The sequence below is a fragment of the Euprymna scolopes genome, chromosome 21 (assembly GCF_053919585.1).
Source record: "Euprymna scolopes isolate OS-2025 chromosome 21, ASM5391958v1, whole genome shotgun sequence".
NCBI lineage: Eukaryota > Metazoa > Mollusca > Cephalopoda > Sepiida > Sepiolidae > Euprymna > Euprymna scolopes.
Window position 1 is genome coordinate 38,224,236 of NC_136502.1, and position 27,998 is coordinate 38,252,233.

Sequence of the window (27,998 nt, forward strand, 5' to 3'; positions counted from 1 at the left end):
GAGAGAGAGAGAGAGAGAGAGAGAGAGAGAGAGAGAGAGAGAGAGAGAGAGAGAGAGAGGGGGGGGGGAGATTATATAAGTAAGCAATCACGTGAATCACAGAAATATAGACAGAGAGGAGGAAAAAGAACGAAACGCGTGAAATATATATATATATATATATATATATATATATATATATATATATATATAGAGAGAGAGAGAGAGAGAGAGAGAGAGAGAGCGAGAGAGAGAGAGATACACACATTATAAACATAGAAATGGTATTTAAGCTACACTGAAATTTCCGTGTTTCATCATCGTAAGGACTCATCAGGCTAATTTGAGTATTGAGCATTGTTGAAGTAAATACATGAAATATATATATGTGTATGTGTTTTAAAGCAGGTGTGTTCGATCAACACTGCTGGGGTGCTATGAAATAAAATGCTGTTTTGTTTTAAAATACTCGAAATAGTTTTTCATAATAAACAAAATAATAAATATGGATATTTCTTGATTACCCAAAAATACACACACTTGCACTCAAACGTAAATTTGATACACACATATCTAATCATACGCAAAAAAGTATGTTTATATAAGAAATTGACACATGTACGTAAATTCACAGAAAAACACACAAGCAGACATTCATACACAAAACAGACTCACACGTACATACAGATACGTACATACACAAAAAGAAAGCCGAGCGTATATATACGAGGTGCCTGTAATAAGTTTCCAGGCTTTTTTCGTATAGACACTTTTATTGATAGTACACACATGAAACTCTAGCCCCTTTTGAAGTAATCTCCGGCTGGTGTGCACTTGTACCGTTCAAATAATTCCTGGAAGGCCCCATGGAAATTTGTCAGTGACCTTCGTCACAGCTTCTTCTCAATTGTCTCATAACGACAGCCTCTAAGATTTTCCTTGAGCTTATGGAGTAACTAAAAGTCACGGGGAGCAAGGTCTGGACTATATGGAGGGTTAGGAACTGTCTTTATGCCCATCTTGGTCAAATAGTCTGTGACAATGATGAAGTTGTAGACTGGTGCACTGTCCTGGTGAAAATGCCACTGACTCGATTTGAAGATTGCTGGCTTTTTTTCGATGGAATCTCTTTCTGAACTTCCTTAAAACCTCAACATCGTATTCCTTGTTGATTGTCAATCCAGTTGGAAGCCAGTGCATGTAGATCATGCCCATGCTGTCAGAAAAAGAGATCATAAGTTTCTAGGTAGATTTGCTCTGGCCTTCTTAGGTCTGGGAGAGCCAGCATGCTTCCACTGGGAACTCTGTCTCTTGGTCATAGTCCTAGATTCAGTTTTTTTTATCGCAGGTCACCAGCACATCAAGAACTGCGTGATCTGAACTGATCAGCTCGAACCTCTCCCTGCTGTCATGACAACGCTTTTCTTTCTGATCCTCTCTGAGTACCCCTGCGACAAACATCGCGCAAATCTTCCGCACCTTCATTTCCTCATGAATAATTGTGTGTACTCACACTTAAATCAAACTCTGCATTTATTGTCTCTATTATACAACACGACGGTCCTTATCTACGAAATTCTTTATTTGGCCAATCAACTCTGGTGTTATTACTTCCTGACTCCTCCCACACTTCTCATTTCCCCCCACAGACTCCCTGTCTTCTTTGGATCTTTTAGACCACTCAAAAATGATGACCGGTTCATGTAAGATGGCCCAAAGCAGTCGGAAGCATTTCATACGTTTATGTGGCACGTTTTTCAAGTTTTAAAATAAAAAATTATTGTACATCATTCTTCTAAAGGAGGCTAACGTTCAGATCGCATTTTGAAATTCCCCGGCTGTGACAATCAGGCTTTAGTATGGTGTATTCCAATTTCTGCTGTAGCTGTTCATTTGAACCTGAAATCATGAAAATTAATCAGTCATCTCATAAGATGCATAGCAATAACACTAGACAATTTTAAATGCCTGTACAAAAGAAGTCTGAAAACTTACTGAAAGTAACTCGTACATGCACAAAAATGAATTCATACGCATTCATATGATAATACACACAGAATGGACAAACATAATAATACACAAGTACACACATGAACAGAAAGGATACACACACATTTATACATTAAAAATACGCACAAATTCACATACAAATAAGACATCCAGTTATAAAATCCTGTAAGGGGACAGCTATTACACAATGCGATACAATGGAGTGTGTAAGTATCTCCATTGGAAAATCTGTAAATACTTTAATATCCAATATAGTAGCAAATCTTGGGAACATGTTTACCAGAAAGAACAGTTGGAAATAAGTCACTCACCATCCACTATGACTACGAAATTCCTACAGCTACATATTTACAAAACGAAGCTATTAAGCCTGACATAGTGATATGGGACAAGAGGAAGAAAGTGGCAACCCTAGTTGAAGTAAGCGTCCCTAATGATGCTGGACTTAGCAGAGCAAAAAGAGAGAAAATAACAAAATACCAACAACTTATGTACGACATGAAAAGAAACTGGAATCTTAAGAAGATCCCCATCGTACAAGTCATTATAGGAGCAACCGGGCTAATGAAAAAGAATTTAAAAAACTATCTGGCGAATATACCCGGTGAACCAAGAACAAAATAAATACAAACAATAGCACTTAAAGGGACGGTTAGAATCTTAAAAAGATCTCTCGGTTGGAGTAACTAAACTAATGGGAGAATGTTTGGCATCCGGTTGAATGCCCCATCCCCAGGAAAAACAAAGTGATAAGAAAATTGAAAGCAAGGATACACACACATTTATACATTAATAATACACACACATTTATACATTAATAATACACACACATTTATACATTAATAATACACACACATTTATACATTAATAATACACACACATTTATACATTAATAATACACACATATTTATACATTAATAATACACACACATTCACATATAAATAAAACATACCCATGAATTCGTATCCAAAAAGACATTTATACCCAAAATACATACATTCATATACAAAATATACACACATTTATTCATGCATCAAATAAATAATTCAGACACATACATAAACACACAAAATATATTCATACACGAAATATACACACGTTTCCATATTTAAAACATCCGCATATTCAACACAAAAAGGCACACACGTGTTCATATACAAAAAGACAAATCCATACATTCATGCAAAAAAGATCCATATATTCATACAGATATGAATATTCCTTAATACACAGACATATTCATACACAAACACAGATTCATATACAATGCACATACATTCATACACAAAAAAACGCTAAATAACCTTTACACACGGAACCCACACGTTGTAGCAGTCTACGTCGCAAAGGAGACCAAGACAAAGAATCGCTCGAACATACTTTTTTGTACAAAAACAACATTTATTTCTTCATTCTCCCACCACGCGTGACTACTCGTTACAGCTGTGACGTCTCTCGAGTGATCGTCTTCTTTAACGTGTCCTCTCAATCCTTACTATCGTCTTTTTCATTGCAGTGACGTCATTTCGCATTTCGTAGGCATTTGCATACGCGCGTCCGCGTTCAGTTGCAGTTATTTATATTATGCGATATGCACGTATATACAGGTGATGACACAAGAAAATAATAGAGATTAAATCCCGACACCCCACTCTATCTGTGCCTAAACGTAAGGGTAGATTCCATGAACAAAGTTTCTTTCTTAGAACTGCATATCTGTGAAACCCCTTTCCGTTGACTTGCTTTCCAGCTGACTACAATATGGTCGTCTTCAAGTCCAGTGTAAACAAGTTCTTGATGAGCCGTTCCCCTTAAGCAATCCAATTTACCAAATTTACACTTCTTACGATTACTATGATATTGTCCCCTTGATTACTGTACACTCTTTAACCCTTATCCTCGAGTGGCCTTTGGGCCTTGATAAGTGGTGATTCCTTTGTAAAAAAAGAAAAAAAAAATTAAAGCAATCTAACCCTCATTTTTCCCCCATGTTTTTCGCATAATATTGTCTTACTCATTTAAAACGCAAAGAAGTACATTTTTATTAAAAATATATTTTCCGGATGACCAGTCTATATCGCAAAGGAGACCAAGACAAAGAATCGCTCGAACACACATGTTTTTGTGCACAAGCGACATTTATTTCTCCATTCTCCCACCACGCGTTACTTCTCGTTACAGCTGTTACGTCTCTCGAGTGATCGTCTTCTTTAACGTGCCCTCTCAATCCTTACTATTGTCTTTTTCATTACAGTGACGTCATTTTGCATTTCGTAGCCATTTGCATACGCGCGTTCGCGTTCTGTTGCAGTTATTTCCCTTATGCGAATGTTTATATTATGCGATATGCGCACGTATACACGTGATAACACAAGAAAATAATAAAGAGATTAAATCCCGGCTCCGCTCAAAGCAATCTAACCCTCATTTTTTTTTTCTCATATTTTTTCGCATGATATTCTCCTACTCATTTAAAACGCAAAGAAATACATTTTTATTAGAAATATATTTTCCAGATGAAAGATACACGTCTAAATGCTGACGTCAAACGATCTTTTCGGTAATTTACTGCATAAAGTTTGTCATTCTCACAACTGCATTAAGCTGCACTGATTTCATATTTGACTGCATATTTAATGATGCTGTTTTGCTCTCCCCATTTCACATGAAGGCGAGGTAGAGCATATGAAATACAGTCTATTAATTACAGTTTCCCGTTTTTCTGTTTATATTTTAATCACTTCATCTCACTTCTGCAATAAACGACAACGGCAAAAAATGCACAACTACTCCGAATATATGATATTAAATTACGACAGAATAAACACCACATAAATGAGTTACACACCTGAAGAAGGTCACAGGCGCATGAGCAGAAACTTAGTATAAAATAGATACAATAAACGAACTTTCTTATTATAAACTACAGTGCGGAACGATAGCATTGTCACCATAGTAAAAAACTGAATGATTCCATTTCCGTTTGATGAAAACCGGTTTTCTTTCTTTCTTTTTTTTTGTTTTGTTGTAGACCATTCCCTAGTTGGCCAGTTATGTCCAAATCCCAAGAGCGAAAGGAGCCTTCTATCATGTCTGAAAGTGACACAATGTTTAACAAGTAACAAGCGAGACCGGAGATGTGCCGCTGTACAATGCTCTGTAACGATCCAAGTCATAAAAACAGGGCCATTGCCAGCACTCTCAAAATGCAAATTCGGACAGTTCAACGCTTGAGGGCCTGGTTCAACGCATCGGACGGCCCACAATTATGGTCATCGTGCCACCTCATATCTTCGAAGTCGGCTTGAAAGTCAACAATAAAGTATACCTGGATGTGCTGAAGAGTATCGTGATCCCCTGGTACAATCAAGTGGCCGCTGGAAGAACCAAGGTGTGGCAACAGAACTCGGAGCCAGCCCATAAGTTCAAAGAGACGCAGGCTTTGCTTTAGAAGGAGTGCTACGACTTTGTACCTTTCTCTCACTGACCACCTCTTCCTCTAACCTTAACCCGCTAGACTACTTCGTTTGGTCATACGTCGAGAACATCACCAACATGACCTCCTACAACACCAAATCCAGCTTGATCGCAGTTCAGGATCAGTATCAAGGCGGTGATTGGGAAGGCGGCTACATTGAATAGATGTCAGCTCTACTACATAATCAAGTTACCTGAATTGATTTTTTTCAATAAAAGTTTGAAAATATAACTGTATTGTTCTCTTTATGGGGGGGGGGTAATTTATCGTTCCACCGTGTATATGTCATACTTTTATCTTTCTCCATCTTATTTTAGATAAATTTGGTTGGATTATTTTGTTTTACGGTAAATTAACCCCTTTTCGGATTATGCATTAACAAATCCACTAATTTTGGAAAAAAGTTTTTATGCTTCAAATTCTTTATATCTGTAAATATGTATTCATGATGTTTGGCTTGCTTTTTGCTTTGTTTTTTGATAAGAAAATAATTGTTTTTGTTTTTGATTTTGCAAAACATGATTGAGTTTTGAAAAGAGGAAGAACAAACGTAATAGCATTAATGTTTGATGTATTTTAGATCAGAAAGCCGATATCTTTAGTCTGTCTGATCTGACACCACCAAGTATTCTGGATGAGTCGATTTTCATGTCAACGGTCGCCGAAGGCGCAAAGGCACAGTTCAAATTTTCAACATAATAAGAAACAACACAGACATAGGTAAAATCCAAATAGCCATGATTGCTTACACTTTTTCTTCCCCGCTTTTCCGGAATTTGCTTTCTTCTAAAGGTAACAACTAATGAAACTATTTCCCAACACAAGAAAGTAACATCTATACGTAAAAATAATAAGCCAGTGTGAAGTTGGAAAATCTTTAAATCGAGAAGACAAGCTGCCAAGAGATTCAGATTAAACAGCGGGACGAACGAAGGAACTGAAAACCCCAGCTCGATCTTTGCGCCGAGGATGGCAAGGTAAAAGGACCTAATGACCTACATACTTGATTCATCTCTCTCTCTCTCTCTCTCTCTCTCACACACACACACACACACTATATATATATATGTGTGTGTGTGTGTGTGTGTGTGTGTGTGTGTGTGCTGCAAGAACAAAGGTAACGCATACACATATGCAACGCAACGCTGCCAAATCAATAAATACGCACATATTCACACAATGAACATTTTGAATTATGGAGGTTTCCATGATTAAAAAATAACTTTGATATTCTTTCACTTATATAAAATGTTTTGTTATAAACTTTCGTATTTCTGATTTTCAGACATAAAACTATGCTTTAGGTAACGAAAGGGGGCGGAGGGGGGCGCTCGGCTTTTCCCGGTCGTAAAATACGCTTAAATATATTTTAATTTGTCCAGATTTCGTATATATTATTTTACACTCGTGATTTCAAAAGTTAAAAAGAAAAAAAAGTATTTAGGTGTAATCAATTATCTGTAGCATTCAAAGCAGGTGACGTTACCACTGTACCAACGGGACATGTATATGAACTGATTAATAAACTAAGATGAATTGACAAAATGTATAACGATTTTTTTCAATTTTGACGCCTTAAAAACAATTTTACCCAGCTAAAGACTCATAAAAGAATGACCCATAAAAATCAAATCATTTGAGGCCCTTAGCGCTGCTATGCGACTTTTAATTTTGGAAGAGATAGAATTTGAAAATATGGAGACAGCCAGAATGACACAGTACCTTTTATATATTAGACTAGAGGAGGGCCACCAGCTTTGCCCGGTCGTTAAATACGGTTAAATATGATTTTAATTGTCCAGATTTCTTATGTACAGGATAGCCCACTACAAAGTAGCCCAATATCTCTAGTCTTTCCATTTACGACCAACTGACACGACAAGACAAAATGCAATTCTTTTTAGTTGCGTGCAAGCGACTCTGTAAGTCACTCCGTCGGTTGGTCGGTAACACTTTTATGCTTGGCCTTTTTGGTAAAGATCAAACTTTTTTCTTTTTCACACACACACACACACACACACACACACACACACACACACACACACACACACACACACACACACAGAAATTGTATATATATCCATTTTGCAAAACACGCTGGGGTTTTCATTAGTTAGTTTAGAGTCCACAGAGTGAATGAGGTATTGTGGTAAATGTTGCCAGTCAAGAGTAAAGTCGCCAAAGACTCCAATTTTTATTTTAGTTACAAAGACCCCGCAACACTCCCCTTCCCAGATCTTATAGGGCCTTGTGCCTAAATTTGTTTTGTCTTTTGGAGATTTTACTTTTTAAAATTTTTTAATTTTATATTGGAATTTTTTTAATTGTAATTTTTTCTTTAAGCGAAATAAATTAAATATGAAGATCAAAGTGTAGTATCTGTTCTCCCAGTTATCTCATTTTTGATTTTTTTCAAAGGGCTGCGCCACTTGACCCACCCCGGGTTAAGTTCAAGGTGTCACTTTTGTCACTTTCGTGACGCACTAACTTTTGTTAGTGGGACCGACCCCCTTTTTGGGGAGTCAGGACCCTCTTTGCTCCCCGCAGGACCGACACCATTGTGTGGTAGTCTGGACCGGAAACCGATCCCTTCTTTGGGAGTTTGCTGTTTCCGAACCGACAACACTTTCTTTGGTAGACGCGACCTGGTTGGGTTAGCTTTAGTTTGTTGGGTACTTCGTTTCCTTCTCTCCTCTGAGGTTGAAATGGTCTATTCTCTCCTGTCTTAATTGCCTGAGCAGCACTCTGACCTGCCAGGCCCAATCTTTGTCTTCCTTCGCTGCTCTCCCAGTGGATTGAGCAGACCCGGCTCTCTTTTTTGCTTCCTTGGGGTTGTTTGCGGGCAGGGTGACGTGGGTAGGGCGGGTATTTCGTTTCTGCTCCCCTCTCTGGGAAGAGATGTCTACACCCTCTCTCTCTTAATTGCGACGCGGCACTCTGACCCAATAGAACCCACTGCGTCTTCCTTCGCTGCTCTCCCCCCTTGCAGGGGATCTGAGCTGACTAATCCGACATCCCCGTGAGGGGAGGTCAATTCACTTTCTCTCTTTTGACCTCACCCACTCCCCCCCCATTTCCCTGCATTTTCTTTTCTCCCCCGCTACACTTTGGTCCATGTCAGCAGCCGGTGCAGTTTTTTCCACACGATGCCGGGGAAAAGGCGTATACCACCTCAGATGCGCCACATCGCCCCATGGAGTACTCCCCATCGGAAGGAGCACCTCCCACGAGGGATGAAGAGGAGAAGGCCTGGGTAGGGCTTCAGCCCGCACCAACACCAGGAGGGCAACCAACCCAGCCCCCTGCTCCCCACGAGGGTCACTCCCCAGACCGGGGAGTAAAAGAAGCGGCTGACGAGGGAACGAGGCTCAAACTCGGTGGTACACACTCAGCAACACTGGTTCCACCTCAATCCTCGTCGGTCGAAGCAAACACTCCCGCTCAGGCTCCCCAAGAGGGCTAAGATGAAACGGAGCACACCGGAAAAACGGCTGACGAGGGAACGATGCACCTGGCAGATGGTACACACCCAGCGACACCTGTTCCACCTCAATCCTTGTCGGCCGGAGAAGACCTCACCACTCCTGCTCCCCAAGAGGACAACCTCCCGGCAGAGGAACAAAGAGAAGCTGAAGACGAGGAGACCAAAGACGACACTGATGGACCATAGCCTGTGGCACCACCGGTCTCCCAATCCCTTTTCGGTCACCCAACACCAGCTCCCCAAGATGACAACTCCCCGACACTAGAAATGGAGGAAGACGAGGATGGTGTTGCCTGCAGAACCAGAGCTCTGTTCAGAGACACCCTAGCATCGCTCAAGATTCTCGGGGGGGGGGGGAATACAGTGCATCTTTACTGCCCAAAGTATTCCTAAACATGCCAACTCCACCCAAATCCCAAGCTGTGTCTAGCAAAAACGGATTTCACTACACACAATGGATCGGTTGCTTTCATATTGTCATTTACTTCATAGCTAATCAACCTCGGCGATCCTAGTTCAGGTTATGGCACATTCTGTGGTATCACACTACAGTGAAGAATTTGTTTTAACATTAAGCAGCAATTTTGAATAAAAAACAAAAAAACAAAAAACAAAAAAACAAGCAAAAAAAAACGAAATGGATCAAAGTAAAACAATGAAGAAATCAGACTTACTAATTGTAGAAACCATCATAACCACAAATCCTGTAAACATCGGAATGCTGTAACCAACCCTGAAAGTAAAAGAAAATGTCTGTAATCAATTGGAAATACTTTGTGTGTTGACGAGCCTCCTCTCGGCCCACCAAGCTAGGCGAATATCTGATAAAACTTCCTGATATTTGCATATCTTTTCGATAAAGGACATTTTTTTTTATTAATTAAGCATTATTTTGGAATAATTACCGAAATAGTCTGGCTGCAATAAAAACCTTTCACTATAATCGATCGATAAAAATGGTTGCAACACAACAACAACAACATTGATGATGATGATGATGATGATGATAAATAATTTTTTGGTCTAAAAATTGAATTTTTTATTCTTAAGAAAATAAATTAGAATTTTATTTCAGGATAAAAAATACAATTTCGAACGAATAAAAATTTTTTTTTGTTTCAATTCAATAAATTTGGAAGGAGACAAGACACGTATACTTCTATTCTAAAAGGAAAGGGTAGCAGAAATTCACACAAAAAAGATATAATAGTCCAATGTAATAATTTCAATAACAAAATAAAGAAGTTCTTTATGAATATATGTGCGAGGTGTTTATATTGCCTACGGAGATCTATATAACATATAATATGCTTATGTAATGCCTTTAACGTTCCATGTGCTTACGAAGATGCATAAAAAACGTTTATATATTAAACAGATAAATTTCAACGGACGTATAACATTTACAACAGAAAGGGACGGAAATAGTTTTCTGGGATTTAACATCTTCCAATCGAGGAAACATACGTGATCTATCTTTGGTCTTGTTTTGACGGAAAGCCGCAAAGCAGATTCATCCCCCAAGGAACCAACACGTTTCGGGTTGTATTCCAGGAACTTTATTTCAGATGCATCCTCATTGGTAGTTGCACGTTTGTCCTACGTTCTTTACATTTGAGAAGCGTTGGACTCTTGCTTCACTGAGTGTTCAGAGCCATTACGACCAGTCGGCTCCTCAACTCTAACTCTTCTCTCCAACGACAACCAAATTTAACTAAAAACTGTTCATGTCTCGAAATCTATCTTACTATTATCACTTCATTATTTCACATAGCACTGCGATCATCACCTGATGTTTTTACATGCTATATAATGTTTAACTAGAAATTCTAAAGTTGCTCGGTTTATAACATTCCAAAGTTACTGTAAATAAATATTTCATTCTAAAATACCTATTTTAGGTACTATTCTATTTAGACCTACGAAACACAACAATAACAATACAAATAATAATAATAATAATAATAATAATAATAATAATAATAATAATAATCAACTATTTTACTTTCCGGCGTTGCGCGGAACTAATAACATAACATTTATACGTGGTCTTTTATTGCCTTGTCTAGTGCCACTGTTTCTCTTCGCCGCGTTTCATTTGCTTAACTAAGACAAAACTTTTCATGAAAATATACACAAGGAGACGTTCGCTGAGTTTTAACTTAACGAAATGAGTAATGAAAACGGACGGAGACCGACATAACATTCGCTGAGATTATCAGTCTTCTGCTTCATTGGCGGTAGCTCGTTCACATGGCTTCCACCGGGAGACTGATCGTAAAACCATAGTTTTCTCTTGATTGAAAAACGTAACGCCATTCATTATCATTCGACTTCTGTTTCGTCTAATGTGTTTTGACCAATGATCCCTGCTTTAAATTTACGTTACCAGTCCTGAGAAGGATTTTGTTTAGATATTAAAGTCATCCTGATACGCATTAAATATGTTCGTTATCAAAATTCCCGTAAACTTAATAGCGCCTTAATGTGTAACACCAGCTCATATTTAATTACGCCTTGAATTGTAACGTCGTTGATCTATTTATTACATATACTGGAATTGTTACGTCGTTGACCTATTTATTACATATATTGGAATTGTTACGTCGTTGATCTATTTATTACATATATTGGAATTGTTACGTCGTTGATCTATTTATTACATATATTGGAATTGTTACGTCGTTGATCTATTTATTACATATATTGGAATTGTTACATCGTTGACCTGTTTATTACATATATTGGAATTGTTACGTCGTTGATCTATTTATTACATATATTGGAATTGTTACGTCGTTGATCTATTTATTACATATATTGGAATTGTTACGTCGTTGATCTATTTATTACATATATTGGAATTGTTACGTCGTTGATCTATTTATTACATATATTGGAATTGTTACGTCGTTGACCTATTTATTACATATATTGGAATTGTTACGTCGTTGATCTATTTATTACATATATTGGAATTGTTACATCGTTGACCTATTTATTACATGTATTGGAATTGTTACGTCGTTGACCTATTTATTACATATATTGGAATTGTTACGTCGTTGACCTATTTATTACATATATTGGAATTGTTACGTCGATGACCTATTTATTACATATATTGGAATTGTTACGTCGATGACCTATTTATTACATATATTGGAATTGTTACGTCGATGACCTATTTATTACATATATTGGAATTGTTACGTCGATGACCTATTTATTACATATATTGGAATTGTTACGTCGTGTATCTATTAATTACATATATTGGAATTGTTACGTCGATGACCTATTTATTACATATATTGGAATTGTTACGTCGATGACCTATTTATTACATATATTGGAATTGTTACGTCGATGACCTATTTATTACATATATTGGAATTTTCACATCGTTGATTTATTTATTACATATATTGGAATTGTTACGTCGTTGATCTATTAATTACATATATTGGAATTGTTACGTCGTTGATCTATTTATTACATATATTGGAATTGTTACGTCGTTGATCTATTTATTACATATATTGGAATTGTTACATCGTTGATCTATTTATTACATATATTGGAATTGTTACGTCGTTGACCTATTTATTACATATATTGGAATTGTTACGTCGATGACCTATTTATTACATATATTGGAATTGTTACGTCGATGACCTATTTATTACATATATTGGAATTGTTACGTCGATGACCTATTTATTACATATATTGGAATTGTTACGTCGTTGACCTATTTATTACATATATTGGAATTGTTACGTCGATGATCTATTTATTACATATATTGGAATTGTTACATCGTTGACCTATTTATTACATATATTGCAGGACTACACTTATAACTGTGTGGAGACTACGATCTTCCTTCTGTTGCGTCTTAACCGAGAGAGGTCAGGTCTTCACACAAGTTTATAATTGTCAGTGAGAAGCCAATAGCAAACGGCTGTTGCGATGATATAAATAAATTTGCAAAGGTTACCGACAGAGGTGGAGAGTAATGGAAATCTAGGGAAACTTGTCACTCGAACTCAAGAGAACGCTACCGATTGTCGTCAGTGAGTAATCTCTGATGATAACCTGTATGAGAACTCCTAGTGAGTGAAATAATGAAATAAACTGAACTTATGAAGCGAAGTCAAAAGCAACTAGTTATAGAATAATAGTGTGACCGCCGATGTTTACACCTCAGCGTCCAAAATGTTTAGTCGTTTCTGCGCATCCAGATTTACGCAGGTACCCAGCTTAATTAATAAAAACAAATAAGTATATTTTGGACCAATCAAAGGGTTTTCTGAATTTATTCGAAATGATCTTTTCTGAGAGCCACTTCAATCCTTTAAAGGAGCCAGATTTTCTTCAATAAACCAGTGGAGCTCAGCAGACCCGAGTTTACAGACCAGCGTCGCACGGCGCCTCTCTCTACTCACACGACGGTTGCACACAAACATTAGCGAACGCACAGACACACAATTCTTAACTCACGTTATCATACACTGTCAAACGCAATATTCATCTTTACAAAACAACACACACAAACTGCCCGAATTCCTTCATTCTCGTCTGCCCATTCAAAAGCCAATTTATTTATTGAAATATTCCAAACCTTCTCATCTAACTTTCTTTGTAATATGAAAACTAATGAAGACTGACTTTTATTAATAATTTTTAGTGAAATATAATTTATATAATTGAGCGGAAAAGTTTTATTCACGATTTTCTGACCCCTGTAATGCAGGGCTCTTAAACTATCGACTCTGTCTTTATCGATATCTAAACTAATGAATCCCCGAATAATATATGAGGTAATCTATATATCTACAAAAGTGAACGTGCCTGTCTATCTGTGTGTCTGTGTACATTTTCATTCACAATAACTGTTAATTTTCAGTCTACAGACTCGAAATTTGATATACAGGGTACTGAGATTTGGGAAAGTCTACGTGATCGGTTTTCGGCCAAAAATGTCGCTGTTAAGGGGTCAAAATTCAACGATTTGACCTTTGAGAACTCTACCAAACTCCTTCAACAATTTTGGGTCTAAACACTTTAAATTGTAGATATAGGTTCCTTGGATATGGACCTAACTTAATAATGTAATTTGAGCCCAAAACAATAAATTTTAAGGGTCATAATAGGGGTCAAAATTAAAAAAATTGACCGTTTTTTTTTTGTTTTTTTTTGCTCAGCATACACTTCCAAACAACCGGGCAACGCCGGGCACTCACGCTAGTACAGAGATAAAACTCTTTGAATATGTTAAAATATCAGGGCTATTTAACGTTACCCGAGATAGCAAAATAGAAGAGTTAAAAACGTGTAAATAATTTCTTTTACTCCTCTCTTCGACTACCGTTTTCATTCTCTCTCACTTTTTACAAGTCTATCATTCTCTTTGTTTCTCGCTCTATCTACCCCCATCCCATCTCTTTCCTTCCTGCCCTTTCTCTATCTACCACCCCCAACCCCTTCTCTTTATCTCTTACTTTCTTCTCTTTTCTTTCTTACTCTCTACATTTTCTTCGATTGCCCTCTCCTTTTTTCTCCCGCTCTTTGCATCTTCCCCCACTGTACCTCTCTCTCTCTCTCTCTCTCTTCCTCTCCCCCCTCTCTCTCTCCATTGACCAACCTCCTCCATTTCTCTCCTGTCCTTTCTCTCTCAAGAATTAAAAATATTCACTTAAGGATCCAGATTTTCTTTCAATGAACAATTGAGACACCAAACCTCAGACAGTGCTACGTCTCCTTAATTAGCACAATCATCAACTCAAGTAATCATCCACTGTCACTCGTATACTCACACTAACAAAGCACGACACACACACACACAATAACAGCTTGACGAATCCCTTTATGTCGTCTGCTCATTTTCAATAACTCATCAATTGAAATATTCCCAAACTTTATCACTGAACTCCATTTCTTATACGAAATCCAAAGAACATTAACTCTTATAAATAACTTTCAATCAATCATGATTTATTTTAATAAGCAGAGAAGTTTTGAAAATTATTTTTTCTACTCCCTGTAACGAAAGGCTATTAATAGATTCAGACGTCTTCAATGTCCCGATTAATGAATACCCCTTGTTTTATTTTCACAAGAACTCTAAAAATATTCAAGCATTCTGTTTTTCCTATAGCTGTAAACTTTCATTTTAAACATTTATAAAATATCTCTTTCGTGAATGTATGCCTTCTGAACTTACTTTGTTTTTGTGTATCGTTTTCTCACATCTATTATCATAAAGTTGCTTTCCTGTGTGTTTGATTGTTCACACGAAATCAACATTCAAGAGATTATCTCATTTGCATATCACATTAAAGAAAATCTGTTTTAATAAATAGCTCTAAATTTTTAGAAATATTATATACAATTGATTTATTAAATTTATTTTCAATTATTGGTATAATTTATTTTTAATCATTTGTATAATCAACACTAGTTGCGTTTGAAAACGGAAGTTATTTCTTATTTTCTTGGCTATGAGGTTTTATTTCCCGTTTTGAATTTCATAGATGTAGATGGCTATGATTTATGCTTCTATAAATCTAGTTTAATTATAAACCTAAAACTCTTTTTCATTGAAAATATTTCTCTAAAATCGGCTCATCCCCAAAATACATCATCCACATCCAAACACACAAAGAAACAATAGCTAACACTAGAAGACCGCCCGGCATTGCCCGGTCGTCAAATACGCATAGATATTATACTTTAATTCAGACAAAAACCGAGACATGTGCATGCGAGTATTGTTTTTTTTCTAAACAGTTTACTTCTTGTAAGTAAAAAAAAGGTATTCGAGCTGAGATCTAAACCAAAACATAAAGAGAGTGAGTCAAGTACGATAACCATTAGATCAGCTTGACACGTATTTACAAAGTGTTTTCCAACGTAGTTATTCTTAACATAAGGAATCTGTAATGTGAACGATTCACGCATGCGCATTCGTGAAACAACAGATAAAAATCTGATGACCAACCCCCACGTAATAATTTTTTAATTTTGACTCCTTAGTAGCCTTTTTTAATTCCAGATGAAAACGGATTAAAAGTTTTCCACATGTCTGAATACCCAATATATCAAATTTCACTCTGTAGATAAAAAATGCATTTAGTATATAGGCTGAGAATTGTCCTCAAATACACAGTCTCACTTTTATAGATACATAGATTACATCACTACTTTCACAATTTCTAAAATAGTTTTCGAGGATTGTTAATTTTTTAACGAGTCTATGATGGGCATTCTGAAGATGGTCACTCTGCATACATGTAAACAATATAAACAGCGTATTTTAGACCCGGGCAACACCGGGACAAATTTGTTAGTATATAAATAAGTGATTAGTGTCAAGTTTCAGTTTACCAACGTTAGATGCGAACAAGCATTGATGGTTCCATTGTGTTAACCATTATTCGTGTCTGTTGAGAGACATCTGAAAATGCCACCCTGTTCAAGTTCGATACAAACGCGGTGTAAAGGAAGTAAACAAACGAACAGAATCGTCTCGGAAGATTTCCTGTCTCTCCTGAAAGGGTGCTTCTGATAGACAAACAGATAGACAGAAGAAGCGATCTCACACATGGTTCGATCAACGTGTGTTTATAACAGCTAGGCGCGTGCGTGGGTGGGAAGGGTGCACGGTAAGGGATGCGTTTAATGTAAGAAACGCAATGAATTAGAGGATTGAATTCGTGCGCACGTAGATTCCAAAGCGACGCTATTTGTCGTGTGACAAGCGAGTTACAGAAAACGGTGTTCTTTATCAGTTGAAACTGATTGCGTCATGCGCTTAAACTTCGACTCTTTGTCTTGCGTAGGCGTTTTTTTTTTTGTTTTCTTGTTTCCTTTTTTTTTTGCCTTTTGTTTTTCTTTAATCTTTTGTTCTTTTATCTACCCTTTTTTCTTTTTTCTTTTTCTCTTTCCCTTTTTTCCTCTTTCTTTCTTTTATTTTTTCTTCATCCTTTCGTTTCTTTTTCTTCTTTTTATTTTCGCTTTTTTATTTTTTTCGTATTTCTTTATTCTTTCTTTTTTCCCTTTTCTTTCTTTTTCTTTTCTCTTCCCTTTTCTTCCTTTTCACATTTGTCTTTTTCTCTTTTGCTTCTTTCTTTTCATTTCCTTTTTCTATCCTCTTATGTTTTATTTTGTTTTCTTTTTCTTTCCTCTCCTTTTTCATTTTGTTTTCTTTTTCTTTCCTCTCCTTTTTCATTTTCTTTTTTACTTTCCCCTTTCTTTTCCTCTCATATCCATTCCTTCCTTTTCGTTTCAACCTTTTTCTTTCTTTTCTTTTTCCGTATTTCTTTTTTCTTTTTGCTATTTTTCTCTTCCTTTTTCTTTCTTTTCGCTTTTTCATTTTCTTTTTTCGTATTTCTTTATTCTTTTGTTTTCCCTTTTCTTTCTTTTTCTTTTCACTTTCCTTCTTTTTCACCTTTGCCTTTTTCTTTTTCCTTCTTTCTTTTCTTTTCACTTCCTTTTTCTATCCTCTTTTTCCTTTTTCTTTCCTCTTCTTTTTCATTTTCTTTTCATTTTCCCCCTTTATTTTCCTCTCATATCCATTCTTTCCTTTCTTTTCTTTCTCCGTATTTCTTTTTTTCTTTTTGCTATAGTCTCTTCCTTTTTCTTTCTTTTTGTTTACTATTCTTCTTTTTCACCTTTCTTTTCTTTCTTTCTTTCTTTTTCACTTCCTTTTTCTTTCCTCTTTTTTTCCATTTTTCTTTCCTCTTCTTTTTCTCTCCATTCTCCCCTTTCTTTCCCTCTCACATCCATTCCTTCCTTTTTTCGTTTTAACCTTTTTCTTTCTTTTATACTCGCTATTCAAACAGAACAGTTTGTTCCTCGACGACGTAAATTCATTCCCCTTCTTTTCGGGATGTTTCGAAATGGGTCGCCATCTTAACAAAAGCATCCCTTTTTCCTAAGCAGCCAAACAATTGAAAGGGAGATGCTAACGAGGTAAATAAAACATAAAACGCAGATAACAGTTGTAATTAGTTTCAACCTCCAAGGAAATCACTTTCAACATTCATTGTAAAGTTTAAATGTTTATATAATTAACATCGTTTTTGTTTCGCAACCTTAAAATAATCGCAACGATTGGGTTGAAACAAGGGAAGCGTCATTAAAAAAAAGTCTAAAGAAAAAAGAAACAAAAAAACTCCGAATAATATACGAGGTAACAGAAAGAGGAAGCACTTTTGGATATGTTAAAATATCAGGGTTATCTAACGTTACCCGGGAGAGCAAAATAGAAGAATTAAAAGCGTGTAAATAATTTTTTATTCCTCTCTTCGACTACCGTTCTCATTCTCTCCCCCTCCCCCTCTCTCTTCCCCCTCTTTCTCACTTCTCAAGACTGCCATTCTCTTTGATTCTCGCTCTCTCTACCTTCCCTCACCTCCTCTCTTTTCTTCCCGCCCTCTTTCTCTCTCTACCATCCCATAACGCCTTCTCTTTCATTCTTACTTTCTTCTCTTTTCTCTCCTACTCTCTACTTTTCCTTCGACTGGCCTCTCCTTTTCTCTCCCGCTCTTTGCATCTTTCCCCCGACTGTACCTCTCTTTCTATCCTCTCTCTCTACCTTGACCTACCTCCTCCATTTCTCTCCTGCCCTTTCTCTCTCGCTCTCTCTACCTTCCTCCGACTGCCACCCCATTCTCTCCCGTCCTCCCTCTCTCTATTTTCCTTCGACTAACCCTCTCTTTACCACTTTTTATGACTGTCCGAGTCTCTATTTACCTCTCGCTCCATAATAGAAAGTAAGAAATATAATAGAAAGAAAGAAAAAGAAACCCGACGACTGTTTTATTATTTAATTATTAGAATTCTTTCCAGGCGAGTAATTTGTATATTATTTATTTATTTGCGGATTATTTTTCTCATCTTTTATAGTTGTTGTTTAACGACATTTCGGCCAATAATTCCTCTGGCCTTCATCAGGTTGTTAACCGCGACGGGATAAGAATTCTGAAACTTTTAACTGTATCTTACGTGTAGTTACTGCCTTCCATAGTTGTTGTCTTCTCGCGACGTTTTGGCCAACTGATCCTCTGGCCGGCTTTGGGTAGGATTGAAACCGCTATATTCAGATAATACTCACCTAGAACCATAGAGATTCAACGTCTCTATTCATCTATGGCCGTGGCGCAGTGGATAGAGGCGTTGAATCTCTACAGTTCCAGATGAGCATTGTATGAAAATAGCGGTTTCAATCCTACCCAACGCCGGTCAGAGGATTAGTTGGCCGAAACATCGTGAAACACCAAATATACAGATGAGAATAATAGCAAATAAATAAATAAATAAAAATGGTTTACTTATTGTCGGTATTGTTTTTTAAACAACTATTAGTAAGAATGAAAAAAAAAAAGATAAAAAATAAACTGATTTTGCTTTTGCCATCCATGAACCAATTTGGTTTCGGGTGAATAAAAACCTTATGAACATTAGAGTTCCTTTTATTATAACCTGGTCGGGGTCATAATGAATTACGCAAAAGTTTGTAAGTACCTATTTACTATGCCTCCCCACGGGACAGAATTAGACACCAGGGTAGTTTTTTAACGTAGAGAAAAGGTACAAAAATAAAAAATTGTCTCAGTCGTGAAGGACTGATCCTCCACCGAAAGAGAACAAGAAATGGAAGTGCAGCATCTGAAGAACAGATGGTATTTATTTGCTCCCCCACCGAGCAAATTAGGCACAAGGCCAATTTTTAATGTGAGGAGTGAAGGGAGGGGGAAGGGAAAAGGGGGACCAGCTCCCGAGAGGTGGGAAATGGGAGCTGGTTAAAGGTCAGGCATGTGGGGTTGCCCCCACATCTGGTCATTGCTAGTCATAGCTAGTCATAACTTGCAGCATCTGAAGAACAGATACTACACTTTGATCTTGACCAAAAGGCCAGGTATTTATTTGCTCCCCCACCGAGCAAATCAGGCACAAGGCCGATTTTTAATGTGAGGAGTGAAGGGGAAATGGGGACCCACTCCCCGGGGAGTAGGGGAGCTGGATAGTGAGAATTGGTATGAAGGGTTGCCCCTACATTGATCAAGGTCTTATATGTGGGGTCGCCCCCACATATGGTCTTTGCTTGCAGTATCTGCCGGAACAGATGGTATTTATTTGCTCCCCCACCGAGCAAATCAGGCACAAGGCCGATTTTTAATGTGAGGAGTGAAGGGAGGGGGAAGGGGGAAAGGGGACCAGCTCCCGAGAGGTGGGAAATGGGAGCTGGTTAAAGGTCAGGCATGTGGGGTTGCCCCCACATCTGGTCTTTGCTAGTCATAGCTAGTCATAGCTTGCAGTATCTGCCGGAACAGATGGTATTTATTTGCTCCCCCACCGAGCAAATTAGGCACAAGGCCGATTTTTAATGTGAAGAGTGAAGGGAGGGGGAAGGGAAAAAGGGGACCAGCTCCCGAGAGGTGGGAAATGGGAGCTGGTTAATGGTCAGGCATGTGGGGTTGCCCCCACATCTGGTCTTTGCTAGTCATAGCTAGTCATAGCTTGCAGTATCTGCCGGAACAGATGGTATTTATTTGCTCCCCCACCGAGCAAATTAGGCACAAGGCCAATTTTTAATGTGAGGAGTGAAGGGAGGGGGAAGGGAAAAAGGGGACCAGCTCCCGAGAGGTGGGAAATGGGAGCTGGTTAAAGGTCAGGCATGTGGGGTTGCCCCCACATCTGGTCTTTGCTAGTCATAGCTAGTCATAGCTAGGCATAGCTTGCAGTATCTGCCGGAACAGATTGTATTTATTTGCTCCCCCACCGAGCAAATTAGGCACAAGGCCGATTTTTAATGTGAGGAGTGAAGGGAGGGGGAAGGGAAAAAGGGGACCAGCTCCCGAGAGGTGGGAAGTGGGAGCTGGTTAATGGTCAGGCATGTGGGGTTGCCCCCACATCTGGTCTTTGCTAGTCATAGCTAGTCCTAGCTAGTCATAGCTTGCAATATCTGCCGGAACAGATGGTATTTATTTGCTCCCCCACCGAGCAAATTAGGCACAAGGCCGATTTTTAATGTTAGGAGTGATGGGAGGGGGAAGGGAAAAAGGGGACCAGCTCCCGAGAGGTGGGAAATGGGAGCTGGTTAATGATCAGGTATGTGGGGTTGCCCCCACATCTGGTCTTTGCTAGTCATAGCTTGCAGCATCTGCCGGAACAGATGGTATTTATTTGCTCGCCCACCGAGCAAATTAGGCACAAGGCCGATTTTTAATGTGAGGAGTGAAGGGAGGGGGAAGGGAAAAAGGGGACCAGCTCCCGAGAGGTGGGAAATGGGAGCTGGTTAATGGTCAGGCATGTGGGGTTGCCCCCACATCTGGTCTTTGCTAGTCATAGCTAGTCATAGCTAGTCATAGCTTGCAGCATCTGCCGGAACAGATGGTATTTATTTGCTCCCCCACTGAGCAAATTAGGCACAAGGCCGTTTTTAATGTGAGGTAAAAACCAGCTCCCCTAAAAGTAGGCAAAAAGGGGGCACTCTGGTTACCAAAAATAATAATTGTCCCAGTATAGAGGGTTTCCCCTCCATTGACTGGTACAAATTATCTTAAGTGCAGCATCTGCCGGAACAGATGGTATTTATTTGCTCCCCCACCGAGCAAATTAGGCACAAGGCCGATTTTTAATGTGAGGAGTGAAGGGAGGGGGAAGGGAAAAAGGGGACCAGCTCCCGAGAGGTGGGAAATGGGAGCTGGTTAATGGTCAGGCATGTGGGGTTGCCCCCACATCTGGTCTTTGCTAGTCATAGCTAGTCATAGCCTGCAGCATCTGCCGGAACAGATGGTGTTTATTTGCTCCCCCACCGAGCAAATTAGGCACAAGGCCGATTTTTAATGTGAGGAGTGAAGGGAGGGGGAAGGGAAAAAGGGGACCAGCTGCCGAGAGGTGGGAAATGGGAGCTGGTTAATGGTCAGGCATGTGGGGTTGCCCCCACATCTGGTCTTTGCTAGTCATAGCTAGTCATAGCTTGCAGTATCTGCCGGAACAGATACTACACTTTGATCTTGACCAAAAGGCCAAGTTGAGTTGCAAAAGTTCGTAAGTATATATTGTGCAATTTCTTTACACACACACGATTACTTTTCTTTATATAATATAATTAATTATAGTTGCCAGCCTGACACAGTAAAAGGATGGCTGTGGCTTGGAAATGATGAGGAAAGAAATTGATCAACCGACTGACAAACACGGCCTCGAGAATACATGTAGATGTGGACATTAGTGTTAGAGAGTCGATGGTGTCATACAAACAGCCAGAGTTCAACTGATATTTGCAGAATGTGTCGAAATTTGTATTTTTTATATTTTATTTTTTATACTTGTGAACTCGTATCCGCCCCCGTTGGCTACCGTCGATTTGAGAGACAAGCACACTGTCAAAAGAAAATACTAAGTAGAAGACATCGGAAACAACGCTGGGGTCGGCGAGCAGGTGACCAAAGGGTTATTACACCTATGCAAAGGTCAAATACGTCCTATGAGTGAATACAGCTGCCACACCCGAGGAGAAGCTGCTGAGAGTACCCTTTCCTGTCTTGCCACGATACAAAACCGCATTTGAAATCTAGTGAGCGAGGGCCTTTTCACTTCCTTACTTATTTCTCATAGAAAAGACATTGCTAATTTATCTCTATTCTATCGTTATTTTCATCGTAGGTGCTCGACTGAACTTCAATCTATGATCCCATTACAAAACATTTGCAACAAACACTTGTCTAGCTACAACAACTCTCAGCAATTTCCCTTGCTCTCTATTCGTGCCTAAAACTAAAACAAAAAAATCCATAATCAACGTTTCATTCCTAGAACTGTCCATCTCTTGAATACAATACCGCAGTGCTGTTTCCCAGTTGACTATAACATGGTCGTTTTAAAATCTAATGTAAACAAATGAAGCATGCATGGTCTCCAGTGAGTGCTCAGTGAACGAAGCATAAAAAAATAACTAAGTTTAGCTTTTGTAACCCCTTCCCCATTTAGCCCCAAAATATCCAGGGGACGTCAAATCCTGATGAAAATGAACAAATGGTACAGTTTTAGGTCTTAACATATGTAAATTTGAGTTCTTCACCATGCTAAAAAAGAAATGACTAAGTCCATCATTTGACACCCCGCCCCCATTTAGCCCCCAAAGTCCCCAAGGCCTTAACATATTTAAATTTGAGTTCAGCATCATGCAAAACTGCTAAATAGATATACACAGAAAATTTTGGACAAATATACTGAAATAGTCCCAAAATTGAGTGTTTTTATTAGCCCTAAAAGAGTGCATGGGGCACACCCGAGAGTTATCGCGAAGTATAGACAAACAAAATTATATAGAAATCAGTTAGTTACAATTTTCAGAAAATTTTATAAAAATTCTAGGCATCAATTTTTGTTACAAAAGTGTCAATTGTAGCCATTTTAACCCAAAAGGCATTCTAGGGGAGGGGGACAACTGGAGTTTTCCCGGAAAATCTGTTCTGTTACTTTTTACTCATATCAAAATTTCAAAAAATTCCAAGGCGTAGTTATTGACAAAAGTGCAGGCGGACGAACGGACGAACGGACGAGGGCGAATTTAAAGGTCCACTCTCCTTTTGTCACCGGACCAATAAGTTCATATAAATAATCAAACCCTACCCAAGTTTCACCATTACCGATCACCACGTCGTTGTTTTATGCTTTATCCACTAACCCTTATCCTCGAGTGGCTCTTAGACCTTGATAAGCGGTGAGCCCCAGTAGCCAAAGTCCAATTTGGTCTTGATTCTTAGAAAGACAGGAAATCGAGTTTTACGTCAAAAAAGTTGTCAGGTCTTGCCTTACCACTGCCGTCTTCCTTCATCTCTGTCAACATTGGTTAAACCAGAATTGCTGTACGATTTTAAATTTCCTTTATAGGGATTGCACGTGCGTGAAATAGTCATAGAACCTTATCAAAGAGACAACGGCACCCTTTTTACGGTTCATAGATTTAATGGTGTTTCATCTTTTCCCCACTAGATAGGAACTTCTAAAACCGTACTTATTCGTCGGTTGACATTAAAGAACTTTCAATTAATGGATTGCTTTCTGGGAGAGGGGGAAAGCGACACGGGCCTGAACAGACGTCTGCCCTACATGCTCTCAGCTAAAAAAAAAAAAAAAAGAGGCAATGTTACACACGAGATTTCGTCTGCCCTCTTTAATTATACAACAATAAAAGTTTTCGGATGTTTATATATAAAGAGTGAACCTTTTATGTAATTGTTGTACTGAGCAGAAGATCATGTGTCCTTGTGCCAGACTAATTCAGGAGATAAACGAAACAGACAGCTATGAAATTGGCCTTTAAAGCAAGTTAATAGACTTATCGATATAATATCGTCTTGCAAAATGATCTAATAAACGGTACTTGATAATCGACGAATATTAAATGACTTCTATGGGGTGACAGTGGCTAAGTAGTTAACGACACTGAAAACTCGGTTGTGCCAAGTTCGAATCCTGTTCGTTCCACACACACACACACACAAAAAAAAACGTTCATCAAACTCATATTTGATCCTTTGTCTGTAATACTATCGACGTTGCTCACCCCAGTCTTAGTGCTAAAAAGTAAAATTAAAGAAAAATATTACAAAAAAAAAAAAATGTTTATCGACAGAACAATTGAGAGGAAGTTGTTCGCCTGGGTATACAAAATAAGATGTGTTTTTTCACATGTCTAACTATACATATACACATATATGTATATTAGCATGCCGCCCGGCGTTGCCCGTCTTAAGATACGCTTATATATATATATATATATATATATATATATATATATATATATATATTACTAAAAAAATTTTATATAAAAATTTTGTAATGTTCATATACCAATCAAATCAAAGTCAATATTAATTGACTCAATAAATTAAGCTTCATGGTTATCGGTTTCATAATCGCGCATGCGTATAATATTTTTGCAGAAATCAAGACAACAAAATATAAAATAAGGACATCATATGGTTTATTTCTTTATGTGTTACAATATATTTATATGTAAATATATATCTGTCATCCCTTTTCTAAAAGATGGAATCGCCCGATTGTCGAAGACAAGATTCAAGCAAGAAAACAACCCGGACGGACCAGTTAGTTCTATCTATCTATCTATCTATCTATCTATCTATCTATCTATCTATCTATCTATCTATAAAAGTGAACGTGTCTGTGTATCTGTCTGTCTCCGTGTCTGTGTGTGTACATTTCCCTACACAATAACTTTTTAAATTTAAATTTTTAGTCTACAAACTCGAAATTTGATATACAGGGTACTGAGATTTGGGAAAATCGATGTGATCAGTTTCGTCCAGAAATTTGGCGATTAAGGGGTCAAAGTTCAACGATTTGACCTTTGAGAACTCTACCAATTTTGGGTCTAAACACTTGAAATTTTAGATATAGGTTCTTTGGACATGGATCTAACTTAACTTAATTTGAGCCTAAAACAATAAATGTTAAGTGGTCATAATAGGGGTCAAATTTAAAAAAATTGACCGCTTTTTTTTTTTTTGCTCAACATATACCTCTAAATACCCGGACAACGTCGAGCACCCATGCTAGTATATCTATAAAAGTGAACGTGTCTGTATGTGTCTGTCTGTATGTGTGCACTTCCCTACCAAATAACTGCCAATTTTCGGTCTACAGACTCGAGATTTGACAAGGGGTATTGATATTTAGGAAAAATCTTTTTAATCGATTTTGGGCCAGAAATTTGGCTGATAAAGGGTCAAACTTCAACAATCTGACCTTTGAGAACTCTACGAAACTCCTCTGCCAGTATATATATATGACCTTTGAGAACTCTACCAAACTCCTCCGACAATATTGAGTCTAAACACTTGAAATTTTAGATGTAGCTTACTTGGACATGGACCAAACATTTTAATTTAATTTGAACCCAAAACAATACATGTTAAGGGGGTCAAAATTGAGGTCAAAGTTTAAAAGATTTGACGTCTGCGGTATCTACCAACCTTTCTCTATAGTAGTTAAGGAATTCTATTATATAGAAAGGCATTACCGTACATATTCACACTTTTAAATATATATACATATGCAAATAAAGTTATTAAAAGTACATAGGGCTCGAGCAAGCTGTGCGGAACTGCTAGTATATATATATATATATGTGTGTGTGTGTGTGTGTGTGTGTGTGTGTGTACGCACAGACACTGTGGGAGCGAAGGAAGATCGACACAAGCCCCAATACACGTCTACCTCAGACGCTCGCTATTGGTTAGATGACTGACCGCTATTTCTTCAACTCTCATCATGACGTCACACACACGCACGAAATCTCGTTGAGCTTTTCTAATTATAAAACACTTATACTGCTTCATTTAATTGATGTACTAATTTTATTCCTGTTTACTTTATACGTGTCATTTGTATTTATACAGACAATCAAGTTGCGGTCCACAAACGGAATTGACAGTAAATTTGCATAATTACTTTTTAAAGAGCTGTTTAAAAAAGTTTTCTTTTGAAGTAGTCTGGCTTTATTGACATCTAAATCGTGGGCTTTATTTCTTTAATAAATATGAAACCCTGACTTAAACAGAAGGAATATTAACCACTAAGAGGTAGATGTAAGTAGTAGCCAGAATTTGAACAACAAGATGTTTAGTCACATCATATTAAAATTTCTCTATGTTGCTAAAGTCGAGAAAACAGAGAGCAGGAAGGGAATTCAAAAAGCAAAAGAGCAGAAAGTTTTCCGACATCTGAAGATCCTTACAGTGAAATGGTGGGATTTTGCTTCCAGTCGTAGTAAATTCATGTGAGTCTAGCCAAAATAAGCATGTGGATGCAACATTGCAGCGATGTGACATATGTTGGAGATTGGCAGACAGTGCGGAACCTACTTAGTCATTTTTTGTTTGCACCTTGCTGAAGAAGGAGAAGTTGTCGAACTAGCCCAGATGTGACATCAATACACTTATCACAAGTGAATCGTGGCTTTATAAGTATATAGGACTCTGGCAGACGTGAGGCGTTTTCTAGCCCGGTAGAAGGAGCCAACTATTACTCGCGGGACCTATTAGGTGAGAATTTATTTTTGCATCCTGTACAAGAGGAAGGGGTTAATAATTGGCGCACCAGGCCAGATGTAAAATCAGTACTTCATGCACAGGTTAATGGTGGATTTCTAGAAATATAGGAATAACACACACGCGAGAAATTTTCTCGACGTGTAAAGGGAGCCTATCTCCTTGAAAACATTATCTATGTACTTATTCCAACTCATATTGCCTAAGAATGACGGGCTGAGGAGTTTGAACATTGGAATCTCTAGAAGGGTGCTACCGGCTATAACAATCGGTGATTGGAATGGCTTTTTACAGTTGGCAAATATATATATATATATATATATATATATATATATATATATATATATATATATATATACACACACACACACACATACTGGACACCAATCTTCGAGTACCTTTGGTCTCTCTTTTTACAGCCCGGTAGAGAGCGTCTACCTCCTTTGCAGCAGATTTGTCAACACCTTAGTGCTCTGAAGAAACATTGATCTTAGAGACTTGAAGACCAACCGTCTTCCCATCAAGATGGAGTGTAAAGTGGAAAGCTTGACAATCCGACTGTTGATGTCCTGTCCATCGGAACGACGAGGATCATCTAATCATCGTAGCACGCTGAATTTTAAATATATATATGCACACCTATATATACACATACACACGTTTATATATATATATATATATATATACACACATATATATACATATATACACATATATATATACACACATAAATACATATATATATACACATATATATATACATAGATACACATACATATATACACATATATATATATACACATATATATATACATAGATACACATACATATATACACATACATATATACACATATATATACATACATATATACACATATATATACATACATATATACACATATATATACATACATATATACACATATATATATATATATATATATATATAT

The 27,998-nt window shown here is 37.7% G+C and overlaps 1 protein-coding gene across 3 annotated transcripts in view; it reads right to left on the reverse strand.

Moving 5' to 3' along the window:
- Window positions 1–27,998, reverse strand: part of LOC145242127 (synaptic vesicular amine transporter-like) — an 802,797-nt gene that overhangs the window by 292,401 nt on the left and 482,398 nt on the right. For all 3 annotated transcript variants that reach the window (XM_080105051.1, XM_080105049.1, XM_080105050.1), the window contains exon 6: window positions 9,627–9,685. In XM_080105051.1, the coding sequence (XP_079961177.1) occupies window positions 9,627–9,685 (59 nt within the window). The remainder of the gene's footprint in view (window positions 1–9,626; window positions 9,686–27,998) is intronic.